At 35.5% G+C, this 18552-nt stretch overlaps 2 protein-coding genes across 4 annotated transcripts; both read right to left on the reverse strand.

The window, feature by feature from the left end:
- Positions 1–268: 268 nt before the first annotated feature.
- On the reverse strand, positions 269–8306 carry LOC116016663 (plant UBX domain-containing protein 11). Of its 2 annotated transcripts, none has more exons than XM_031257022.1 (10): positions 8146–8306; positions 6835–6981; positions 5846–5898; positions 5687–5768; positions 4283–4348; positions 4068–4135; positions 2778–3065; positions 2195–2663; positions 1566–1823; positions 269–758 (listed from the first exon to the last, which is right to left on the reverse strand). In XM_031257022.1, exons 2-10 carry the CDS (start codon positions 6932–6934, stop codon positions 511–513), a joined length of 1632 nt encoding a protein of 543 aa, XP_031112882.1. In that variant the 5' UTR covers positions 6935–6981; positions 8146–8306; the 3' UTR covers positions 269–510. The 2 variants fall into 2 exon arrangements, with proteins under 2 accessions (XP_031112882.1, XP_031112883.1); XM_031257023.1 differs by having other exon boundaries at positions 8154–8303.
- A 963-nt stretch (positions 8307–9269) lies between these two features.
- LOC116015138 (endonuclease III homolog 1, chloroplastic) lies at positions 9270–18286 on the reverse strand. Of its 2 annotated transcripts, XM_031255153.1 has the most exons (12): positions 18153–18286; positions 17962–18086; positions 16930–16993; positions 14706–14765; positions 13388–13506; positions 13170–13236; positions 12274–12365; positions 11520–11657; positions 11343–11447; positions 10724–10807; positions 9808–9952; positions 9270–9676 (listed from the first exon to the last, which is right to left on the reverse strand). In XM_031255153.1, the coding sequence occupies exons 1-11, from the start codon at positions 18277–18279 to the stop codon at positions 9824–9826; spliced, it is 1110 nt and encodes a 369-aa protein (XP_031111013.1). In that variant the 5' UTR covers positions 18280–18286; the 3' UTR covers positions 9270–9676; positions 9808–9823. The 2 variants fall into 2 exon arrangements, with proteins under 2 accessions (XP_031111013.1, XP_031111012.1); XM_031255152.1 differs by having other exon boundaries at positions 9270–9952.
- Positions 18287–18552: the final 266 nt, after the last annotated feature.

Genomic DNA, 18552 nt, shown 5'->3' on the forward strand with positions numbered 1-18552 from the left:
ACAGAAATTGTTAAGTACAAAATTTTTGTATCAGAGTTCACAATGCAATATGAACCCTAATCCATATATAACAATTGCTCAACCACACTCCCCAAGTTACATTTGACATTCATTGACAATAAATCCAACCTGATATAAAAGTAAAAATCAAGGGCCCAAAGGCCAAATCTCATTGATGAGAAGTGAGACTCCATTGGCATAAAAATTACGATTATTCAGTTATTAGTGAGATGCCAAAATTATAAAATTGTTTAGAGGGAAAAATAAATGAATTTCAAGTGTTGTATGATTCCATTATTGAAAAAAAATTCTACATATAATTACATTGTTATATGATTCCAAAATGAGTATTAGAACAGAAGAAGCTGGCACTATCAGCACAAATATCATCTTTATTTAACAATAATTACTTTATTATTATTAGAAGAAAAGAACCAAAGAGGGGGCCTGTATAGCAGATACTCGGGGGCCAAAACCCACATGTACATATGAGAAAATGCATGGATACCATCATTTACTGTCATTGTTACCACCACCACCAAACTGTGTAGAATTTCCATTCCAGAATGCATTCCCATCTCTAAACTGACTATCATCATCGTGTTTCAGCGTATGGATATTGCTCCCAAAGCGAGATGAAGGCTGCTTTCTGTTCTTAACATTGCTGCTACTGGTACCAGGAGAATAATCGTTGGATGAATTCACACCATAGGGTCTACCATTTCCAGCAACATTATTCCGGAGTGAAGGATTTGAACCTGACATCCAAATCCAAAATCAAAGACCGCTATCAAGATCGGAGTAAACGTTAATAGTTCCTCTGTTTCCTAGAGAAAAAGATGAAAATGACACTGATCCAATGTAGGATGGTCATCAATGAAAGATCAAACAATAGCGGCACTATAAAATTGTACCTTGGAGATTTCTCCTGTTATCATGTAAACTACAACCAACATGAAACCTTTGCTTTTGTTTTGGGTGACGAGGAAAACCCGCAGCCACTACCCGAGGGTGTGCCTGGGTAACCCCATCTTTTGACCCTAGCCGACAAAGGACCACAAGGAGGTAAACCAGCCTAGATTGCTCATAGCTGACCGGCTCAAACCAAGAAAGCTAGAATTCAAACTCGTGACCTTGTGGTTACAAGTTTGTATCCTTAGCCAGCTTAGCTGGGGTTATCCAACTTGGTATGTATTGTTGTGTGTGCATGTGTGTCTGAGCTTCAGGGTTGGTCATTTTATATTCATCATTTTGAATGCAAAGTGTCAAGTGTTGAGATACTGACTATCCTCCATTCTCAACAAATGAAGAGGAAGTGTAGTTCTGAATCTCTCAACCAAGGAAATATCTAAAAGCTCCTCTATTTGCCACCATTTCTATTAACATTTTGAGCTGTAATAATTTCAACATATCCATCTACAGCTAAGCAGATAATAGGTTCAAAGAAACCAAAGCCATACACAGATTGTCACACCAAACAGAAAAAAATTGAAATGTGAGAAATGTTGAAGGAGCTTCAACCATAGGATTGAGTATCAGTTATCAAAACAATGAAGGAAAGTTACCATATTGCAATGTGCCGCTTTGAGAATCCTCTACAGCATCAGATGAGCTAGCACCCCCACCAAGATAGGAAAAAGGATTCACATAAGAGACGAGTCGTCTAACAAGAGAAAAATATCCTTCGCTATTACCACTTGTGGCACCAGTATTGTTGGCCAAAATATTCTGGTCACGCAATGAAGAACTTCCTTTGTGATGAAGAACCACAATCAGTGCTTGTCGATTGAAGAGATTCAACTCTGATAATGTTTTATCCAAATCTACATCATATATTAAATACAGGAAATTAGCGCAATTCTTAACTTTGATACTCAGGTCATAACAAATTGGGCACTGTGCTTCCTGTTCCCATGATCAATACAATCAGGCTTTGGCTTAAGTGCTTATACTAATATATCAAATATTGGGCACAAAAATAAAGATTACGACTCTGTATCAAAAGAACTCCTTATCCAAAAATTGGATACTGAAGTATCAATAGTAAATACACAGTAAGCTTGTGCGTTCATTAAGATTGAAAACTGATACCATCAACACCTGTGGATATTAGAGTGTACTTGTGCATTCAGTCAGATTTAAAAACTTTGTTTACTTCTGTATTCTTCTACTAATGTAACTTAGGACTTAATACCTTGATCACTAAAGACCTTGCGTGGATAAGGAACTGCAAGATCATAAGAAGAAAAGCCGATGGATTGGTTTCTATCAATATGGTCTTTGACTGCTCTCAAAGTGTCCGTCACTGACAGCTTCACCTGTAAACTGGAACCATCAGGCAGTTTGATGTTTAAATGAACGTCTGTTGATGTTCTGGAAGAAGATTCTGACACATTAACTTCCTCCACTTCAGTTTCAGTTGCTTTACTGCCACCATTATTGGAAACTTCATTATTTGGTGGTGGGCGTTGGTCAGATAAATGTGACCCCTCTATTAAGATAGGGTGCCCATCTTTAAAATTGCCAGTTCCTTCTGCAGCATCAAATGATTTTTCCACTTTTGCAATCACAGGGACCGCAGAGTTGTTACTTTCACCACTTCCAGATTGAACAGTAGAAGCTAAACTATGAGATACTGTGTCAACTGGAATGGAATTCATGTCCTGTCATACAATAAAATTTGGGGGATCATCAAAATTCTATCCTTAGTTTATCTACATACTAGATAGAATACTAGATGCCAAGTTTATCTCAACCCTACATACAAAAACCTCTACCTTCACTTTGGTCTGAGAGTCCATAGATGGTCTAGCCTCAAGAGACTCTGCTTCCTTCACTTTGGTCTGTGAGTCCATAGATGGTCTAGCCTCAAGAGACTCTGCTTCCTTCACTTTGGGCTGAGAGTCCATATATGGTCCAGGCACAACAGCCTCTGCTTCTATGTCTGATGAAGGTGGTGGTGGAACATTTTCCCTCGATGAACTGCCCTGCTCAGGTGAGGCAGAATTCAAAGTTCCAGGAGATAATTCAGGCTTAGAGGCAAGTGCAGCAGTCAACAGTGTCTCCTGCAATCATAATAATTTTAATTGCTTTGTACAAAAATCTGTAGAATAAACAAAAGATTGGAAATGCAAGATCTTCATACACTATAATCAGAACATCTTTTCAACATTGTACACACAATTGGTACCAACTTTTTCTTTTTAATTTATATTTAAGTATATATTTCCTCCAAAGACTATCTTCCAAGACCCTATAGGGCGTATAGGCTATAGTGTGTGTGTGATAAATATACAAAGGGTCCAAATTGCATGATTTTGCAGAGCTAAAATCAAGGAATTATAGATTGATTGATTATCTTTGATTGATGCTTGCCTTTTTAATATTTTTATTGATTATAAATAACACCTTCTCTTAGAAAGGAGATATGCAGTGATTTGTAAGAAATAATCAACAATAAAGCTGAGGGTAAGAGTCATTTCTTGCTGGAGAGTGCAGAAAGTTGCAACTCTTCTAGTTCTTTCTACTTTGCAATACAAATTCTGATTGTTTTTTAATTCAAATTCCTTTTGCTGCCTCTTTACTCCATCAGTGTGTATTTGTAAAGTGGAGCATTGCAACCATAAGGGAAGATTAGAAGTGTGCAGACATATGGCATATTATTAGCAATGTCTTTATTCTTCAACCATACAGTGGCATCCCATAATCACGAAATTCCTAACAAGAAGCCAAGGTTAAAGAAACATGTACTTGGGATTTGGGATTGATGAATGGTAAGTTCTATCTACATTAGTACCACAAACCTAAAATCTGGCAGACCATTTTGCACTGCCTAAATGGAAATTGATACTCCACGTTCTCTGCGTTAATTAACTAAACAAAATAGGAAAATGGAAACTTTTTAACTAGCTCATCAAACTAACAAGAGAAACATGCACTGTGAAGACTGCAAGAGGACTCAAAAACCCTTTTGCACACTGTCCAGAAGACCATACCACATCCTCCACCAATCAAGATACAAAAATGAACATTAATATTAGATTGCAAGAGGACTAACAAACCCCTACCTGAATATGAAGACTTAGCCATGCCTTTTCTAAGCTGGATGCTAGAACGTCTGCAGCGACAAAGCCCTCTAGAGAGACATTTAAAAAAAAAAAATTAAAATGAATTAAGTGCTGCATGAAAAATATTTTTATATCCAGCCAGGGCATATCCTAAAGTTCCATCTCAAACTAAAGATAAAAAATCAAAATGATAATAGCAAATAGATAAAACTCACCATGTTGCCATAGTTGTATGCCATTGTATCCAATAACAGTTATACATGGGGCAGCTTTCTGTGGATCTGTAATATTGATGAAAGGACAGCTCTATACCTTGATGCACATGAAAGCAATATCTTTTTCATGAAAACCCATCCCACTCCAACCTTCTATGATAATAGAAAATTGATTGAAAACCAATGATTCAGAAAGGATGAGTTATCACACAGCCTTTATGTATTTATAGGCCAATATATATTTTTCCTATGTTAACTAGGATTACCTAAATTATGTCCAATCTCTAATTCTAAGGGATTACAATCAATAATGCTAAATATGAAGAATATTGTGATTTGTGTTATTCGACTTGTAATTACCAGTACAAGGAACAACTTTGTAGTTATGTACATTATCCCAAAAAATGAAAATGACAATAACAATAAAATCAATTTTGTTAATGTAAGATTTCTTTTATAAGTAAATTATATATCTATACACCCATCCACGCACCCTTTTTGTAGAAGCTTTTTTGTACACAAAAGTATGGCATGTGGTGTCATGATCTGATCATTACAAGACTAAAAGCCCATAATTATGTGGGTTGTCATCTATTTTGCATAAAAGATTTGGTACATCAATCTTTGTAAAGAAGGAATTCTCATACATTAGGGCTATATGCTTCCTGAAAAGAAGGAACCAGTAGATTCACGAATGCTTTCGGTGCCACCTCAACTAAATTTTCTAGTTTCTTCTCCACATGTATTATTTTATATTTATTCTCAATAGAATTACCAGAATAAATATAAAATACAGTCACTGGAGTTCCAAGTACAGGCATAAACTCTTTATCCCCCTCTGACTAAATTAAAAAATACACACAGAACTGACAAATTAGGCAGCTATAAAAGAGGATATTACTTTTCATAAAATAAAATATGGAAAAAGCACTTTAGTCCCTAAAATAGTGGTAATCTGTAAATACAGTCCCTCAATTATATAGTTGCAAATGGCTTTCTTAATTGCTCTCTTAAGTGGCTAATTTGGTCACCCATGACAAAACAATCATTAGTTCTGTCTTAAATTCCACGTGTTGCAATTCCTTGTATCACCCCTGCTTTCAATTTTGACATAAGAGACCAGAACACATGCTAAATTTACGACAAAACTAATAGAGGGGATCAAATTAACCACGTTAGAGGACAATTAAGGATGACATTTGCAACACCATGATACAATTAGAGGGGATCAAATTAACCACGTTAGAGGACAATTAAGGATGACATTTGCAACACCATGATACAATTATACAAAGGGACTAGATTTACAAATCACACTATCTGATTAGCCAAAAGTACTTTTTATTGATAATTTATTATTTAAAAAAAAAACCATGAACATAATTTACAGAATAAAAAGGATACACAATGCTGAGAAATTCATTGCATCACTACTTCCTTCCACAATGTGCAACAAAATGCAATACTTAGATAAAGACCCTGCCACCTGATCACAGCAAGTAAATAGTGATAAGTGATTGAAAATTTTTGCCTTGCTAGCTAGGATAAGAGAAAAAAGCTTACTTGTGAGTCCAACCATGTAGAGGTTTCCAAATGATTAGATTCTTTGTTATCACCTATAACACAAATTTGAAATATGTGAGGAAAAAAAGGATATAGTCCATGGTTAGGTAAAGAAAAAGAAAAGAGGCATTGAGAGCATTTTAATTGTTTGCCTATCTGCAGTACATTTTGGGGAAAGTGTCTAGGCAGCTTTTGGGAAAGCATTTCACCGACAAAGTTCCTTCACCAATCACCATGAAAATGTTTTAATTTCGGTATTGGTTCATAGAAATTGGTTATAAGACATAGTAGCTTTCTTATTAGTGTGTAATGAAATATGTATTGAAGTCTTGAGTTGGAAATGTGTTACTCCATCCCAAAGGGTGAATCCCTCTGTTCTTCCACTTCTCTCTCCTCTTTTCTCACTCAAATATTCATTTCCTTTATATAACAATAAACCATATGATTTTTCCTTTAGAATTCAAATTTCAACAATGAGATGCACATCATAATTTCAAAAACTACTATAGACAATTGAAGACAAACATAATGCATAAATGGATGCAAGAATGGCTTTATAATTTAGAGCAGAAAGTAAAAGATAGTAAGGAATGCAAATTTTCATGATGATGAAATAAAAATTTTAATTTTTTTATCCTGCTAGTTACATAATGTCTTCAATGCACAGCTATAATATATTTATATAAATATATAAACAAGCACATATACACAAACATATATACACAATATATAGATGCAAAGTAAATGGAGAAACAATTTTTTCCACCCGGGTGAATAGGCAGGTAAAAGGAAGGTGAAGAGAAAAGAATTGTAAAATAATTCTTAGGTCATTTAAGCCAATCAACAATTAGCTTGAAGGTGACTATGGATTAAGAATATAATTCATAATTGTAAGCTTTGCCAAAAAGAACCAATGTAATATTTTACAACATGCATGGAACATAGTAGATCCAGGTCACATATAGAAAATTAGAAACTCGTTTTCTCACCTGAGATGTAAACTACAAAAAGTTTCTTCTGCTGTTTGGCTTCAGTAATTGCTTCACCAATAGACCCCTTGAATGCAAGAGATGACAGAGACTGCTCCATCTAAATCAGGTATGTAACAACAATACCTCTAATTGTAGTCAACAGCCCTACACCAGTTGATAAAATATTGAATTCAATACAACAAACAACTTCTATGCAAATTAGCAATATGAATTGCAAGACAAACTTAGCAATTCAGAAACATCAAGGAACATGTTAACACATAACTCCAGAAAAATCTAATACAAGTTCCACGAAACACTAATGACACACACACATACAGATGCCTACGAGTTGTTCCAGAGTCCAGACTACAATTTTAGAACTTGGAATCAAGTTTAACTCAATTCACCTATGTTACACAATTCTTTTTACACATCTCATACTACTAAACTGTAGAATCCTCCTTTATCCATGGATATGACCTGCTTTTATAAAGGCAAGAATAGATGCCTGAGTAGAACACATTGCATGGCAACTAGAATTGCTTATGAGATGAATAAGCATGATTCAGAAATCATATGAAGATAGAAAATACAAAACTTGAAAAAGAAAGATGGTAAGATATATTTAGTTATTTACACAATATTTCTTAACATGAGTAGAAAGTTACAGTACTTTGCACCCCATAAACCAGTCATCATAGAAAAAGAAAATACAATAGAAATCTTAGCACAACCAGACTCTCCAAAAATAGAGCATTTGGAGCAAACAGCATATTCTATGAGCTCTTTTTCCAAAAAGAGACTATGGTACTTGAGTGAACTCTTAAAACAAATCTATGAATAAATGATGAAACTTAAAAGAGAGATCCCCAAGGCAAGGTGAAATTTAGATTAAATCAAATCCTAGGATTGAAGATAAATAAATTAACTCACCCAAACTCATATACAAGACAGCACTCTGCTCAATTCAAAACATGTGTGAATCAAACAAAATATTTACCAAAATCTAAACCGCAGCAACTCCAAAAATCGATCAAATTCATTATTCACTAAATTATCCAAGTTCATCCAGGCACACGAAATAACACAATCTACCTTAAACCCTACACCCGCAGTGGTAATCAACGGCACATAATTCTAATTAATAAAAGAAACATAACAAAATCCAAAAGATACAGTTTTTATTTTTATTTTTTTCAAGTTATACAGAGATTCATACTATGGATGATAGACGACTGAGATCAAACCAAATTCCAGACATCAATTACTAGAACAATCATACATGTGGCGAATGATATCAATCTAGTATAGTACAAGAAGACTCACCTCTTTACCTATTCCTCCTCCTCCTCCTCGTAGTGGGTTTCCGTCTCTGATGTCTCTCAGCTCCCTTCCCAGTTCGAGACGACACCTATTCGTTTTCCCCCTTTTCCTCCCTAGGCGGTTTTGGCCTGTGCTAAGATTTTATCAAATGAAATACTCCAGACTGGTCTATTCAAACAACTAATTAACTAGCTATAAATTGTTAATTAATTACTCCGTACTTCGTTTGAGGCAAATTATGCTGTTTACAAATTAAAAACTTTACGTTCAGCAACCCTTCCCTTTATACGGCCTTTCCTTTATACGGGAGGTGGTAGGTTTGAGCCTCAGTGGAGGCAATACTAATCCTTGTGCTTCAATAGGTGTTCATAAATTAGAACTTAGATGTTCACAATTTTAAATCTAAATATACAAAATTACATTACTCAGTATTTATAATTCTTGAACTTTATATTTACAATTTTGTTATATAAATCCAAAAATTGTATTATACTATTGAATATATAGTTATGAAATTGTGAATATAGAGTTCAAAAATTATGAACATAAAGTTAAAAAACTGTGAACATATAATTCTAAAATTATAAGTATAGAGTACTAAAATTGTGAACATAGACTCAAGTCCACCTTGCAATGTGGACCCCGGTCCATGACATAACAACCGTACTTTTAACTACAAGTTAATCAAACGCATAATAGCTCACTATGAAGCCATGTTGCAAAAATCTGCACCTAGGCCGCCTAGGTACACCTAGGCGCAAGGCGCTTTTAGACCGAGGCAAATTGTTCCCTGGGCGCTCCTACTACTCCGTACTTTACTAACTTCAGTTAATATCGGCTATGGTAATGTTTTCACAATTTGTCTACCTGTTAAACATTTATGTATCTAACTTGTGTTAGTAGATTATGTATTTAACTTGTGCTATTTAAACAAGATGAACATTAGGAAGTAGGAACTGTAAGGAATTGGATTCGTGAAGTTGAGAACTTGAGATTTCTATTTTGTACAGTAAAAGTTTATATTAGACAATGTATTTTATTATTTATAGATTTCTCAAATGTCTTATATTTTTGTAATTTAATTGCCTTTAAGAATTAAATGTTTGAGTTGTAATAAAAGGCCAAAATTCAGAGAACAAAAGGCCATCACAAAACATAAATTGCTGTTGTGTTCGGTTCAAATGTGGATTAAATACACACTACTTGTTACACAGACAAATCCCACCTCTCAGTTTTTCTTTGGTTCTTTATCACTGTCTCTCCCCACCATATCCTTCGGGTCATCTACGGCCTATCTCTTTGCTCAAACCATTTGTGATCCTCACCAGTCCCGGCTCGCTTAACCATCCACGAAATGAAGCTGACACTCCTCACCAAACACCGTCTTTTCCATCTTGCAGCGGCGCAATTCAATTTGCAAAGCAGACTTCTCGGCCAACATATTTCAACAAAATTATCCAACTATTCTTCCAATGCATGTAGTACTACCAAAATCTTCATACCTAAGTTTACCAGTTCAGACACCGATCGTGCACTGCACGTACATTAAGCGTTTTTCAGACCTAAAATAGTGGACCTAATTATCCTGCATCATCTATTTGTCTAAAATACATGTGAGATAGCACGAGGAAGCCAGAAAAAACCTACATGCCTCCCAGACCTTACCACGTCTTATGACCTGTTACTTCTTCTTCCTGGAAGAAGGAGAAGGGCTTGATGCCTCTTTAAACGCAGATGGACACAAGTCCCTTACCGTGCAGATTCCACAGCGAGGCCTCAAAGGTGTACAAACAGTCTGTCCAAATCCCACCTGTCATGCGGAGCAAGATGTATATACCAAAACTTAAGGCCTCAGATGCTATTTTCACCATATAAGGCAAAGGGGATGGAAATAATGATAATCTAAATCAATATTTGAAATTTTACAACTAATGCACGTGCAACTGAAAAAAGTGAAATGCAATTGATTTTTTTTATAACATATAATGTGATTGGCCTGTGCTTCGACAGGCTGGCAATGATATACGGTAGCTAGTGTTGGGAAATGAAAAAGCAATTCAGCCATTCAAAGGTGAAATTCAAAACACGGGCAGTGTGGATATTGGTTTTGTAAGCATATATGCAATAGCTTTTAGTACAGAAGTTCTAGTTGAAAGTCAAAGGCTCAATACCAAAAATTGTTGTAAAAATCGGTCTAGGGGCGCCTAGGCCGAGGGGATTTTACCCTTAGGCATACATTAGTCGGCCGGCCGACTAGGTGGCCTAGGCGCCGGAGTCAACCAAACTCGGTTCTCGAGTCGGCCAACTCAGCTCCCGAGTCGGCCAACTCGACCAAGTGTTTTTTTGGTGTGCAATGTGTACACTGTTGTGCTTTTCTTATTATTATTAGTTTATTACTCACCCCGCCTAGGCGCTAGGCGCCCCCGGGCGCCTGACTAGCGCCTTCTACAACATTGATACCAAAGCTAGTCCATAGAGATTCCAAACAATTTGTGCTAGATTAGGTGGGTATTATTTGAAAAGAAACAAATAAAGGAGCACATCCATAGATACAAAATTCAGCATAAGCACATATACATACCAAAAGAGGATTGATTGGTACCCATTCTTCCTTTGGAAGCCATAGTTGCAGGGACTCTCTAGTCTCTTCAGGAGTTCTAGTTTTCTGAAAGGGCAATAGAAGTAAAAACCTTATCACTATTTAAATATCTTTTGTTTCAATTGTTTTATCATTCCTCCTATTCTTCATATGGTTTAGTTATTGTAATTTTATACCACCTTTCAAATCGCATCAACCTTATCAACTAAACCACTGATAACTGGCACATGAACACTCATCATTATCTCTCTTTATTTTCTTTTCTTTTCTTTATCACATGTGACCATATTCACATCAGATGAGCTTACATTGTCACAGAGAATTAATGAGCAACACAAAAAACAAAAAAAAAAAAAGTTGGTTTCAATAACATTTCTCACATTGAGAGTACGATTGAACTAAGCAAGATAAAATTAACACGTCAAATTTCTTATAATTGCCTAGAGAAAGAAAAATGTATGGAAACTTTGAATTTCAAATAATATACATATATAGAACATTTATCTGTGTAAAAACAAGTTCGAGGGTAAATTTCACTTTTTCAGAATATTTCAACTAAAGATAATTTCTGAAACAGAACAAGGCAAATTTAAAATGTTACCTGTTTCGTCCCTGTACGTGACACCCATCCCAGGCGATTACATATACGGTGCACATGAGTATCTACGCATATCCCTTGGACATTATTCCATCCAACATTCATAACCTGAAAGTACCAACCTTATATAATTTAGAAACACATAATGTGATCAGAAATAAAAAGAGATAAATCCCTTACAAGATGAGCCATCTTAGGCCCAATCCCTGGCAGTAGAAGCAACTCGTCCAATGTAGTAGGGATGTCCCCATCATACTTTGTGAGGCAAATTTTAGCAATTTTCTTCATGTTTCTAGCCTTTCTCGTGTAAAAACCAACCTAGTCAGAAAAGAAGTTGCATAAAACATTGCTTAAAAATCATGTTAAGGAAAGATAGCAACATGTAGACCACATGTAGGGATGGCAATGGGTGGGTCGGGGATGGCTCCATCCACCACCCGACCTACCTTATATTTTCTCCACCCACCCCACCCCCATCCCATATCAGGTGGACTTTTTCAAAATCCACCCCCATCCCACCGGGTGCAGGTGCCCACTATGGGTACCCACCACTTATTATTTTATTAAAAAAATTAAAATAATATTTAAATTACTCACACATAATAAAATAAAATTCACTAGTTATATTAAAACACAAAATAATAAAAATATTCAAATATAATAACTAAATTGTTACTTTTTTAAAATAAACATATTAGTTTAGAAGTAAAAATAGTTAAAAGTTAGCAAAAGTTTTAGAAACTTTTATAATTAACTACAAACTAGTACTTATTTTACTATTAATTTTATAGGTGGTGGGTCGGGTGTGGTCCACATGGCAGTGCTAAAAGTATTTTCTTTGACTTCTTATCGATTCTTGAATTATCACCTATTCAGATCAGAACAACTAGCTAAGAATGCAAAACTGCACACCAACTGACCACTGAGTGCTTACAGGGTATATCAGGCTTTTGATGGTGGCTTCATCAGCTTTGTCGATTGCATCTGCAGTAAGTAAATCATTTTGAAGGAGACGCTGAACAGCTCCTGCAAGAACAGCAATCCTCAGATACATCTTAAGTGAGAACACCGTTTTAATAATTACATGCTTTAACATTAGGTTTCATAAGTTTATCTAAAACAAATATTACAGGAAGGTACAAAATGCTAAAATGCTACAAAACACTTTCAGAAGATGGTTTTGGCAGTTCAAGCTCCAAAAGTGCACTTAGTTGCTTCTATGCAGTGTTGATTTATTAATCTGTAGTACTTGGCAATGCATTCAGTACATAGGTGCACTTAGTTTCTTTAACATGATTTGTTTACTGAAAGAAGAAAAACTGACAGTGAGAATGAATTTTCCCACCAATCCAGCATAAACAATAACCACTAAGAAACCGGAAAGCAGTCTCACAAAGTGTTCCCAATAAGAAAAATGCGTATAAAATTCTCCCATTCCAAATTAATGTGAATCAGTTTCAACAGACAGAATTTAAGAACTCGGAAGTTGATCACAGAATATTTAAAAAGCCCCTATAGCTGCCCTCTCCATATCATAAAAACTTTGAGATTTTGATTGGAAGTTTGATTTTGTCATTTGGTGTCATGAAAATTTTGTACAACTGAAGATGGTAGGAAAGTTGGGGAAAGAAGTTGCCAAGAAACTGGCGTGTCAACGATTTAGGATGTCCCAAAGGGGAAGCATTGAACATAGAAATGGATGAGAATTAATATCAGGCATGATGTAACTTAGAGTCTCGAACATTCTTGTAAAGAGGGCAGTACAAATGGTTAATATACAAGTAAATAAAGGCATTCAAGAAAACAAGAAATGGTAAATTTTGAGCTTGCCATGTGTAACATTGTCTTTGGTTTGGCTGGACAAGAGTGAAGATACGAGGACAGCAAATCTTCTTTCCTGAAAAAAGGCAGGCAACATCAACCCTCCAGCACTATCCATAACCAAAATACTTTATTTGGAATAAATTCATGATTTGCAATGATGGACAATTTCTTGAGTCACAAACATAAAATCATATTGAGTAGTTCTTTTGAAGAAGGTTTATTACCCTGGGAGGAAGAGAACTCCCAGCTTTCTCACACCCCATGGAGTCCACGGGAGCATCTTCAGAAGACCTCATTTTGTGGATTCCTTCAAGGACCTTTTCCCAGTTGGGAGGTGGTTGTCCTGTATCAAATAGACAGAAATTTCAAGCATCTTCAGTTCTAATGGAATCTATTAAGATATTATGGAGCAATCACACCTTACTGAAAGATATAAATTCCACAAGAATAATGGTATAATCCCTTACACTTGTTGCATAGGGGGATAGATGGCTAGTTATCAAAACCGAAAAAATAAAGTGTGAAACTGTGATTAACATGAAAAAGTACAGAGTAATAACAATTTTTAGTATCGTTCTCATTATTAAATCATTGGAAATCATTATGACTGACTTCCCATTTCTATCTTTTCATGTCCTTCTAGATATTGTAAGTTTAAATTAAGATATTATGGGGCAATCAGACCTTACTGGAAGATATAAATTCCACAAGAATAATGGTATCATCCCTTACACTTGTAGTAAAAGGGGATAGATAGCCAGTTATCAAAACCGAATAATTAAGGAGAATACCCAAGAAGTCACTAGGGTTGATGTTGCCTGCCTTTAGATATTATTAGTTTAAATTATAGAAATTACAAGGAGGCTAAAAGATGCACCATAAGTTAATCAACAATAATTAAGGAGAATACCCAAAAGTCACTAGGAATTACTGCTAAAAGAGCTAGGGTACCATATATCAACAGATATTGCAATTCCCCTAGTGCATTAGGATTGTAGGATGTGTTCCATTTCAACTAAAAGCTTAAGCTGATAGTTGGACTACACATTTATGCTCAACAGGCTCCCTTATGGCCTCGTGTGTGGGCCGATTACTTTTTGATGGGCTTCAAGCAACACGTGGATACTAATCTCTTTTTACCAGGTGGCACAAAGATTTGAAACCATGATCTTTGGCATGGGGCTGGCTCTAATAATCGGAAAGCACATTTATGTTTATATATTATATGCTCAACAATTAGAAAGGATACCCTCTCACTCTACTATTCTAGGATGCAAACAGACACACACAGAGGGAGGGAAGGATATCTTAACAATCTTTGCCAATGATTCTAGAAGAGAGGGAGGAATTCAAAACCAAGGAACAATGCATTATTTCATTTTTATCAATCAATGGTCAAATAATTTGGAAGCTGCTTTTCTTGAATCTTTGAAGAAATACATGGATATCAAGCCATTTTCATTGTTTGGTTCATAAAACAGTCAAATTCAAACTTCATGCTGTTCAAAATCATTAAAAATTGAAGAAACAATATACTAAGACCTGTTTTTTGGCTTAAGGATAGAACTTCCTTCCCAATCATGCCTTCACTTGAGACAGGTTCTGCACAAAGAATGATATCCAAATTAATCAAACCAAAAAGCATAAAATTTCAGTAAATTCAAAACAACTCAAGTAACAGGTCACAGTCTAGCAGCAATAAATCAATCACATTCAGTATTCTGCATAATATTTAGGGTGTGTTTGGTTGGGGGGTTTAGGCATAAGGTATGGGTATCAAAGTGATTGTTAGTGTTTGGTTGATAGGTTTTGTGAATGCTACTATGGGTTTGGAATACCCCATTAATGGCAAAACCCATACCCTTATTAAATAAGGGTTTCATCTTCCTTTATCATTTCTTCCCCAACTATTAATAATCATTCCCATTCCACCCAACTACCAAACATGCTAAATACTTTCACCAAAACCCATTACCCTTACCAAGTATTTGATACCCATTCCGATTCCGATTCCCATGTGCGAACCAAACGCACCCTTAGTTTTACAAGTTACTACCAAGATATTAGCCTATGTTATATTAAATTTAACTAAGGTCTACAGCATCTTGGACTATGCAAAAACTTAGAAGAAATCTAGTTATTATTTCATGCTCTCAATCCCATACTAATACATCCCTTCAACTAAATACAGCCTTAGGACTCAGGAGGAAAGCCAATAGGCTCCATTCAAAAGTATCACCAGTTTTTCAATATTCCAACATTTGCATTAATAAGATTCTTTACTGATGGCTTTTTAAATGTAATTGATTACAAAGAGAAAGGGTATTTAACAAAAATTTCAATTGGCACACATTAGTAGTAGTTGGGGTCAGGTTAGCTGGGACAAGATAAGGTGTGAGGCAGGTATTCTGATAAATAATACCCTTTTATGTGTTATGTGCCAACTAATAAGTAGCTTCTTTTAAAATAGAGTTCTATCCTTGCCAACAATGTTTTAAAAGGCTAAGGCATGCCTTGAGGCTTTTTATATTTTGAGGCGAGGCGTAAGCCTCAAGGCGTATTGAGGCGTAAGCCTCAAATATATATAAGTATATATATATTACGCCTCAAATATATATATGTATATATATAATAGGAGAATAGTTATAGTTTGTAGCTTGATTAACCTACAAATGAAAGCCACTAATATAGGTTAGGTGTCACACACCCACACTCTATATGAAACAAGCAGGCAGTACACCCATATTATTTATATATATACACACACAAAGGACGTTGGAGGTCGCCGGAAACTGTAGGTCGCTGTCGCAAGAGTTGAGTCTCGTCCCACGTCGCAAGTCAAAGTGTGACTCGCCTCAAAAAGCCTTGAGGCGCATATGAGGCGTATACGCCTCATACGGCTGAGGCGTAAGCCTCTAATTCAGCCAATGAGGCATAAGCCTCAGGGCATACCTGCTAAGCCTCACTTTGAGGCGGGCCTCAAAAAAGCCTTTTTAAACCTTGCTTGCCAATAATATATTTAGGATAACTAATTAGGTTTTTAGTAAAAAGTAATCTACTTGTTTGGTAGAAAACTTGGAATTGGAATCACAATAAATAAATAAATAAAAATTCTTTTTGTCAATAAAGGCACACAACCAAATCATTGTCTGTAGCCAAAAGCATCAAAGCTGCCACCTATGGGGTCTGGACAATGGCTTTTAGCGAAACCGTTGACCTATATAAATAAAATTCATTATTCTTTTTCCCCCTAAGTTCTACTCCAGTGCACAAAAAGACATGGGACTAGGAACAAAATCAATCATTCCTTGATTCAAATCCCACTCCAAACTCCAAAGTGTGCAAACAAACAAGATTTTGGATTCAAATCTCATTCCAAAACACAAAACCCTTGAACCAAACACACCCTATGAACTTTATACTTAAATCAAATAATCAATAGAACAAAATGCATCTAAAAAGGAATGTCAAAGGCCTTAGTGCATGACATCTACAGAGGATATATCACTGCAGTCACATTTCAATATCTCTCTTTGACATTAACATCCATATTAGTTAGACAATAATAAGGCAGTTCTTGTGCTTATTCTTGGGAGTAAATATGCTGCATATGCATGCAGGTAGCTTTTTAAAAAGATTTAAAACAAAAAAGAAGCAGACAGAGTATTTCTTAAGAAAATAAAGCCCGGTCCTGAAAATTTGCCGGCTCCGGGGCAGAAAATGAATTAGGTGGAATATGTCAATTACATTGATGTAAAGGACTTACTTGATTGAGAATTGATGGCATCCTTCCTGTAAGAAAAATCCTCGATATCAGGAAGTCCAAGAACCTGCAGCATGTAGATTGATGGATACATTTTATTTTCAATTTTTGTTCCTAAACCACAAAAAGAATGAACTGAGGTAATATGACTAATGATTTAAGTACTTGAGGACTTAATTTCAACGGGTGATATTTTAAATTTTAATCATGCCCATAGAAGTGATTAGCATTGCGCTATTGCTTGGCAATATTAGTTAATACATGTAAGGAAGCTCATCCATCTTATCATCATACAATTTATACACTGTATGCATAAGATGCTTAGAGAAGGACTCAGAAAGAATTTCTTGAATTAGCTCATTGTTAATGGCCTTAATTCATGGAATACTTCCATATCCAATTATCCACCTATTTAAAAAGCGTTTATTCTACTTTTGATCCCTCAACTAGTTAATTATTGTGCATTTACATTTATGGTTCTCAACTTTGTTTATTTCCACTTCTAGTGCTCAACTTTTTCAAATGTTCCACTTTTGGTCTTTCAATTTTAAAAACATTTTGCCTTGTTCATTAATTCAAAAGTCGAGATGGTTTTTTATTTTTATTTTTTTTGTCATCACAACCAATCCAAAAAAGCTGAGCTAGACTACAAATTCCAAATATTTCTTCCTCAAATGCACTCAATCCTTCACATTTGACCAATACCAAGTCTACATCCCAAACAAATTATACTCCATCTAGTGTTTTATAGCTAGTTTCCCTCTTAATATTGGAAGTTTCCATCAACGAATTTTGAGAAAAATTCTCCAGTAGCCAAGCTGTGTTAGTTCTTCCTAACATAATGTCCATTTGAATTATGTGGTAGAAGTGTGTAAGCATTTCAATATGTTAAGTCTTCAAACCGCACATAGCCAATAAACACTCATAGGATAAATAGGGCCTTATTAAAACACTGATCACTAAAACCATAAAACTCGAAACTATCCAAACAAGGCAACAATCACAAACATGATAGTTAAGAAATGCGAGACATACATTTTTATTTGGAGATTCTTTCTCGACCTCTTTGGCAACAATTTCCACTGCCTTCTTCATTCTCTTTCTCCTAATAAATACGCGAGCTTCCGCCGCAGAATCCCCACTGGGATTTTCTTGAGAGCCTGAAATTGGAGTCGTAAAGATCCAAACTTTACGATAGTGGGTAACCAAAAGTGGGGAAAACTGACCTGGGTTAGGGTTGGAAGGCGGAGTTCGCCTAGGAGTTGTGGACATTTTGCTACAGAAGACGATTCGCGCGGGAACACAGGGCGCAACAAGTGGAGACCACGTCCACTTGAGAAGAGGGAGAGACATTTTAGACCGCCGGAAGGATTTGAGCGGAGTTATTCCTTCTTTTTTTTTTTCTTTTTTTTTTAAAAAAAATTTTAAAAAAAAAAACTTTTTCTTATATAGAATATGAAAAGAAAATTGAAAAAAAATCAAATAAGCCACTATACAATGAAAAAACGAAGAAGGCTATAGGTTAAACAAGAATTAATTCATTGAACAAGTAAAAATTTTGTAATTATACAAAATAGCTTGTTGTTCCGTTTAATAATCAATTGTTTTGAGTACTACTGACTCTGT

The sequence above is a fragment of the Ipomoea triloba genome, chromosome 4 (assembly GCF_003576645.1).
Source record: "Ipomoea triloba cultivar NCNSP0323 chromosome 4, ASM357664v1".
In the NCBI taxonomy this organism is placed as follows: domain Eukaryota; kingdom Viridiplantae; phylum Streptophyta; class Magnoliopsida; order Solanales; family Convolvulaceae; genus Ipomoea; species Ipomoea triloba.